This window comes from Cyprinodon variegatus, unplaced genomic scaffold (genome assembly GCF_000732505.1).
Source record: "Cyprinodon variegatus isolate N-32 unplaced genomic scaffold, C_variegatus-1.0 Scaffold82, whole genome shotgun sequence".
Lineage (NCBI taxonomy): Eukaryota > Metazoa > Chordata > Actinopteri > Cyprinodontiformes > Cyprinodontidae > Cyprinodon > Cyprinodon variegatus.
Window position 1 is genome coordinate 1,192,442 of NW_015150535.1, and position 8,049 is coordinate 1,200,490.

Consider the following 8,049-nt stretch of genomic DNA (forward strand, 5'->3'; position numbering starts at 1 on the left):
AAAAAAGTCAGAATTCTGACTTTTTTCCCATACTATACTGAAATAAAATTAAAAAAGCAGCTTACTTTTTTTAATTTTTCCAGTGGCCCTAATCCTCTTCCGTATGTAAATGATCTGATCTATCAAAAAATTGTCTGGAAGCGGCACTAGTGGGCTATGCAGTGACACCCCTATAAATGATTCTAGTTATATTTTATATTTATTTTTTTTTCTTGAATCTTCATTCTTAGTTATATTATGTTGTAATTTCTGTCCTGCTTTTATAAAGGCATTCTATATTTCTACACTGATTTTCATTATATTCAACTTTTTATCATTTTCAGTGAAATATAAAAAAAAAAAATTCATGACTTTTTTTGTTTATTTCTCTTTTTTCTGGTTTTGTTATTTTATTCAAATTTTTATGTGGCTTTTAACTTGATGTAGTTTTATTTCTTGGTTTTAATGTAATTTGTTTGTCACAGTTTTAATCAATTTTTTTGAATAAAATCTAACTTTTTCATTTTTTCCTATCCAGCTTACACAATTTTTTCCATTCCAACTTTTATGTTTTCTTGTATAAGATATTGCTCTGATTACATTTTGAGTAAATTCCAGATACTGATGGTGATTTTCTTTGTATCACATCTTAATGCTATATTCCTTATTTTATCCTGAGTTTGTTTCTGTTTTTATTCTGTTTGTTTCCTTTTTCTGGAAGCAATTATTGTTTCATTTATTAATTTCTTTGTAAAATTTTCAAAAGGAAAACTGATGTAATACCCTGACCACATCACATATGCACTCAACACTCTTTGAAGCTCTGTCCTTGCAGAGAAAGAATGGGAAAATTTCTACATAAAGTTACCATAACACGTCCCAAGTCTACGGCAGCTGATTACAGTTAAACAGGTTCTCTTAATTAAACTCAGGTTTAATTAAATTCTATTCAATTAAAAAAACCGCTGCACAGTGTCACACTGCTGCCTTGCAGCAAAAAGGTTATGGGCTTGATTCCCAGCCTTTCTGAGTTTGCATGTTCTCCCTGAGCATGCGTCGATTCTCTCCAGGTACTCCGTCTTCCTCCCACAGTTCAAAAACATGACTGTTAGGTCAATTGGCTTCTTTAAATCCTCCGTAGTTATGAGTGAGTGCATGAATGGTTGTATGTCCTGTTTGTCTCTGTGTTGCCCTGCGATGGACTGGCGACGTGTCCAGGGTGTACCCCGCCTCTCACCCTTTGACAGCTGGAGATGGGCAACAGCACCCCTCGCGACCTAAGCAGGAATTGGCATGATGGAAAATGGATGGATGGATGGATGGATATGTTGCACATGCACACGGCTGGGGTGTGATTTTGTGTGTTATCTTTGGAATGCTTTTTATTTTTTCAGCTTTTTTCTATTGTCGTTACACTGTCAAAAGTACAGAGCAATGAAATGAACTCTCTGCATTTAACCCATACCTTTGGGGAGCAGTAGGCTTTCTTTGGGCGATGCCTGGGGAGCAGTTTGGGGTTCAGGGTCTTGCTCAGGGACCCAGAGTTTCAGTCCGTGGCAGTAGGGCTGAAAATTTTTTTAGAAATTGGATTTGATGAATCCTACTAAAACAAAATGCTTCTTCCCTAGTCTTTTTGTCATTTTGTAAACCTGTAAAATACTTAATTTATGCAGAATGTGAAAATGAAATGTTTAATTTTTCATGGTGAACAGCGGTGCAGCTGATAGCTCCATTGCCTTGCAGCTCCTCAGTTCAGATCTTGCTACACGGAGTTTACAGTTCTTCCTGTGTGTATTGAGGTTATCTTGCTTCCACCCATAGTCCAGACTGTTAGTTGTTCCATAATTGTCATTTTCTTTAATATTAAAATGTTAAGTACTGTATTTCAGGTGTATAATTGAAATTCAAATCTCAGTAAGATTTGGTTAAAAATCCAGAACAGATCAGAATGGAAATCTGCAGGAAGGTTTATTTTGATTCAGTGAAGAACATAATTTTACCACAGCTAAATACAGTGATAATGATAATGATAATAATAACAATAAGAAAATCTCATAATTTCTATAATCTGTACTGTAGAAAGGAAGGTAAACAAAATGGAGGTGGTAGAGTATAAATGCTTTAGTGATCGGCTGAACAACAAGCCTGACTAGAGACACAACCGCAAAGCTGTCTACAGGAAGACAGAGAGCAGAATGTGTTTCCTAAGGAGGCCTAGGTCCTTCATTGCTGCAGCAAGATGCTATATCTCTTCTATGATTCTGTTGTGGATTAATCAGATCCTGCAACATCTGACAGGGTAAAAGTACTGGAGCAAATGACTTAAAAAAAAAAAAAACAACAAGCTGATAGGAACTCTTCTAGAGCCTCTATGGAGGATTTCACAAAAAATAATTATTGATAAAGTAAAGAACATTATAAACAACAGTGAGCATCCTCTTCATCACTGTTAAAGACCAACAGAGGGTCTTCATCATATAGTACTATATATATATATATCTTTTGATATGAATTCCCTACAGTAAGAAAGTTTTTATCTTTTTTTTTTTATTTTCCAGACGATAAATCAGATCAGTGAGGATCCAAACAACATGTGGTTAATACTCCAACCAACTCCAAAGCAGGTTGCTTTCACAACATCTGAAAAACAGCCCTGATTCTTGTTCTTTCTTCACAGAATGCGTCTCGAGGACAAGAAGGGTCTCGTGGGGATGGAACGATCCCTTCCTTGCCGAACAGAAAAGGCTCAGTGGGACGTGGAGATGTGTTTGTGATTGACGAGGACACCGATCTGTTAGATCCAATATTTCAAGGTGGTGGAGTAGTGAATCCTCAGTGGAGACCTTCTAGAAATGGACAGAACGGCGGGCAGAAGGGTAAACCAGATGTGTCTTCCAAAAAAGTGGAGGAGAACATTACAACAGAGAAGGAAACAGATTCTAGGACTTCATTGGTTGTTCCTCTAAAGCCTTCAGACAATATCATCGACTTGGATGTTGGAGGTTCCCCAAAGAAGCCATCTCTGGGAATCCCTCTGTTTCCTAAGATGCCCTCCCATCCAAGAACATCAACCGAATCAAATGAGCTGATAGAGGAATCTCCAGACAGAACAGGTATTGTTTCACCCACACGCAGCTGGACCCCTATCGCTGCCCAGACAACCAAACCCCTGGTACATGGAAGCAAGCCTAACAGTGAAGGCAAAGATCCAGGCAGAGGCAGGCCTCGGATTGTGACGACTGAATCCAGGGATGGAGATCTGGTCCTGGGCTCTGATGGGAAAACGTACAGGCTCAAGAAGGGACCACCTGGCAGGATGGGACCCCCCGGACCAGATGTAAGTGAACTTTTTTTTCTCTTCTCTTATACTTTTTTGTGGCTTTTTGTTTTACAAATGTTACTATATGCAAAGCTTAGAGGACGCATTTATGTTAAAGTCTATTTTCAGCTAGTGCACTAAGTTTAAACCTTCTACTTGACACTCAAAAGATTAGAACTTTGAATCAAATAGAACAAACTAACAAGGGGTTATTTTAAACAAGGGATGAGTAATGGAGGTATTTGTTAAACAGGAATCTCCTCACTTATTTGCGGCCTCTATTTGGGGTTGGTCCATCAGTGGCTCTTAACGAGTGATTCTACTGCCATGTCAGGGCAGAAACACCATTTTATTATGGAAAACTTTGTGTTTGCATCTTTAAGTTTTCTCTCCTGTGTAATTTCCCGAGAGGAGATCACTCAGAACGAACCCTTCAAATAATACTTTCCAATGTAGATATATAAAATGACTATGAGACATGAGAACAGATTTAAAAGAAATTGAAATCTTACTCGGACAAAGAAATTGCTCAGGTTTACAAATGGTAGCGCTTACCACCAGGCTCGCTTCTTCAGAAAGATGGAATAACAGTTAAAGAAGCATTTTAGACATCTCCTGGATCACACCCTGCCCCCTCATCACATCATTACATCATAAACATGTTTGTAAATCAGGATTAATCACTGGCTCCACCCATATCAACTCAACTCAACTCAAACTTTATTTATAAAGCACATTTAAAACAACCGGGTTTGCCAAAGTGCTGTACAGGAATCACAGTTAAGGAACATAAGATAAAAGCTAAAGGCTAAAATACATAAACACATAAAAATAGAATAAGATAAATGTTTCAATTCAAATACATTTTAGAATAAAATAAAATTTTAAATAAAATTTTGCCAAATATCCACCTAGACATGATTAAAAGCCATCAAATATATCAAAGTAACACAGTGTTTAGGATTAAGGAGAATCCGAATGCATTGTGACAGAGCTCTATATTAAGAATAATACACTGTATCTATGCTCTCATTTTATTTCCAAATCTTGTCCTAATTAGATAAACTACTGGGGAAAACATTAGCCTTCACACTTATCAGAAAGGTATTTTGAGGGTTAAATAAATATATAAATAATGAAAAATAATCCCAACAGTATGGAGCGAATATTGTTCTGATAGTGAAGGCAAAGAACAAATTTTGTAAATGGAAATTTAAAAAAAAATATATATATACATATATATTATCAAGAAATGAAGCTTTGAAAAACTTCTTTATAAAAAAGACTACTGCTCAGACTAAGGTTGCTGTTTTCTCAGATTTTATTCTTTTATTTTATTAAGGGATAAATTCATTAATCATTTTATTTAATTTTTCCCATTATCAAATGTTTTCACTTTTTTTTATATGTTGTTTTCCCTCTCAAATTGCCCTTTTCCTGAAACCAATTTTTGCAAATGTTATGCTTTTGCATTTTACAATGCATTTCTATTGATGTGCATGAATTTTTATTGGTGAATGTGCAAATCAAAAGCTAGCTTTCAGATTGGGTTTGTAGTTTAAAGAAAGGGATCTGTTAAATGTAATTTGAAAAAAAAAATCTGATTTGTAAAACTCAATCTGAACAAAGAGAAATTTGAAAAACTAAAATTTAACAATAAAAAGTTTACAATTAGTTTTTGAAAAAAAATAGTTTGAAAAACAATTGATTTGAAAAAATATCCAAAAAGTTTAATTTCTGAATTGCATATTTTAAAAAAATCAACATTTACATAATATGTTATTTGCTTTTAACAATAAAAGAACAAAAATCTCTCAATAACTACACTTATGAGTTTATCCTCATTGTGGAATATTCCTTTGCTTTTGTTACATGAGAGACTAAGAACCAAAAAACATGGAACTCATTTTAAGGCCTGTATGCATGATGTAAGTCTGGGGCTGTGAGTCAGATTAGGCAGGCGATATGAATGAACAGAGTGAGATAAATGGTTCTGGTTGAACACTTTCTGTTCTTCGTCAGCGTCCACCTGAAACCCATCAGCGACGGTCTCACTGCTCAGACATGCGTTGATCTAAACGCCTTTGATGCCGACATGTGTGAACATTAGGGGACCTCATTGATTCTTAGAACATTTTCTAATGTAACACTATTAATCTTTCACTTTTTATTGGTGTGCAGGAGTGAGATTTATTCCTTTTGATTGGATTTCCTGGTGTAGGAAGTAGGTGATTACAGCAGCTGTAGGGTAGATTAAACCAAATGCAGACTCGCTGATTGGTGACATGCAGCTAAAGGTGCAGTGCCTTAAAATCCACTCAGCAGAATAGCTGTAGAGGCAATGCAGGCTAATGCAAGTTATAGGCTTCCATTTTCTTATATACAACATATACTTTTTAGAAATTTAGCTGAACTGGATGGTTTAGTAAGAAGTTGGGTAAAGTCATAGAGGTTTTTCTGCACATTGAGCAGATTGCAGAAAAATGCACCTTTTTTTGTAATAACGCTGTCATTGAATCAGTGGCTTTGCGCCATCGTTAAACACATGCTGGAGACCCACGAGCATTACAGCTCTTCATCTAATCTGTTTTACTCTCAGCCCTTTTCTATTGGAATGAATAAATGTTGGACAGAAGAATCAGTTCTACCTCTTTTGTGAAATTGGGAGAAGAAAACACCGCTATTAATATAATACCTTTTATTTATTTTAAATCACTGTTTGTTTTTCTGTGGATAGGACTGAATACGTCAGTCATCACTTAATTCCAGGTTTTGATGTCAAGGTGTCACTTTAAATGTTAAAGCAACACTGTGTAATTTTGGATAGAAGTATGAGCTTAATTCCTGATTTTTTAAAAGTTTTATCAGATCAGTATACAGCACTCTGCCTATACCGATCCTCCGTCCAGGCTGTTCTCAAAATGTCACTTTTCTACCTCAGAGGGTCAGATCCATCAAAGAACAGGTCATGTGACCCACAGCTAAGTAAACTAAGTTGTTATGCAACAAAAAACACAATTAGACATATTTTTTGTGTCTCTCATGTAGGATTTAATCCAGATTAAAGAATATGGCCTTACATTTACCAGGACCTCCATGACTTCTCAATCTGCTATGAGATTAAAAAAACGCAGATTTAATTTGGTGACAGTTCAGGGTTGCTAGTTGCTTTTGGAACTGGATCCTTTCTGCTTTGTACTGGTTAATATCGAAGGATTAGACAGAGACACCATTTGTTATTCTAATGACATCAACAGACAGCTAAAACAACCATGTTTAGTAGTTTATATCAAAACTTAAGACGGGCATACACTGTACGATTTTTTGACCTTTTCAGGCAGATTCTCCAGTCCGAGATTTTTTCCATTTGGCCAAGTTTACGCCTCATTGAGCGTGTTAGTTATAGCTTTGCATGCTATCGCTATGTCCAGAAATTAGGAATTCTAAATATTTGGTGACACTGTGGTAAGCTTATAAAAGGTAATGTCTTCTAACTCTTGACTTACCTGAAGTGTTAGTTTTTGCCTTCTTAAAAATTAAGTCACTCAAATCACGTCTTTGCCGCCTCGTTGTGATGCTGTTCAGAAACAGCCTGCTCCACTGTCACCTGCTCCACTGGTTGCACCACTGAGGTTGAAAATGAAAGCGCATGTGCCCTCTGGGCCACTGTAATTTGGTCAGACTACTTATAAGCGCATAGCCTGCCAAATTTTGAAAGGGCAATATTATTTCCATTACTGTTAATATATAATAGAAATTTACACATTCATTGATAAAATGTCACAGGGGATGGTATAAGGGGATGGACATTTAAGAAGGGGGAGGATTTTAAAGATGTTTTTAAGAAGGGGGATGCCATCCCCCTTTGATGTCCCCCTTGATTAAGCTTGATGTCTCAATTAAATTGTGGACCTTGCAGCTTTCTTGTGATTTCTACTTTATTATTAGAATTAAACCATGGAACATTAACAAAACAAACTTTTAAATGCAAGTGTAGTTTGTTCAAAGATAAAAACGTATCTTATATTCAGTAGTTCCTTTTATTGTCTGATAAAAGTTTTCAAAATTGAACTATTGGAACTACTTTTATTAATGTGAAATAGCTAGTTCCTTATCAGAAGGAGCTGTTTATTAACAGTAAAGCTGAGCATACTATTACTTTAGGTACAACAATAAGAGGCAAAAGCTGAACCTCCGTTTAGACCTTATAGAATACATTTTAGTAACTGGACCGTAGTAAGTTTTCATTGAATGTCCCTTTTCTAGAATGTTTTACAGTCAGGTGTGTGAACAGTCTGAATAAAAATAGGTATTTTATGTAATTATAATAAAAATAGAAATACCAACCAGGTTACACTTCCAAACAAAAGCGGTGGACCTAGCAACCCTAGTAATGCTTTAAAAACATGTTTGTATTCTATGACGTGCTTGGGGCTAAGAAAGTCTTTCTTTCAGTCCATCCAAGATTTTAAAGGCAAAATAGAAAGTGCCACTCTATTAGACATAAGTTCTTCACATTTATTACATGTGATTATTACCGATATTTTTAGTAACTCAGTGAAGCAGTTCTGCTGGCTTTTTTTAGGTGTGTTACAGTAGTCATAATAACGATAGTTAATAACTCTTAAACTGTTATTGCCGTTCCTACATAATCATAGAAATTGAGCTTTTCCCTCAGAAACATTAATACTGAAGACTGATTAACACCTTAAAAGGGTTTTGCCTAAACATCATAACAAGAGCTACGTTTA

General features: G+C 35.7%; 1 protein-coding gene across 1 annotated transcript in view; it reads left to right on the forward strand.

The window, feature by feature from the left end:
- The window catches only part of col27a1 (collagen, type XXVII, alpha 1), a 108,954-nt gene that overhangs the window by 75,262 nt on the left and 25,643 nt on the right, over positions 1–8,049 (forward strand). Inside the window, exon 6 of the mRNA XM_015373179.1 lies at positions 2,657–3,316. Coding sequence (XP_015228665.1) covers positions 2,657–3,316 — 660 coding nt within the window. The remainder of the gene's footprint in view (positions 1–2,656; positions 3,317–8,049) is intronic.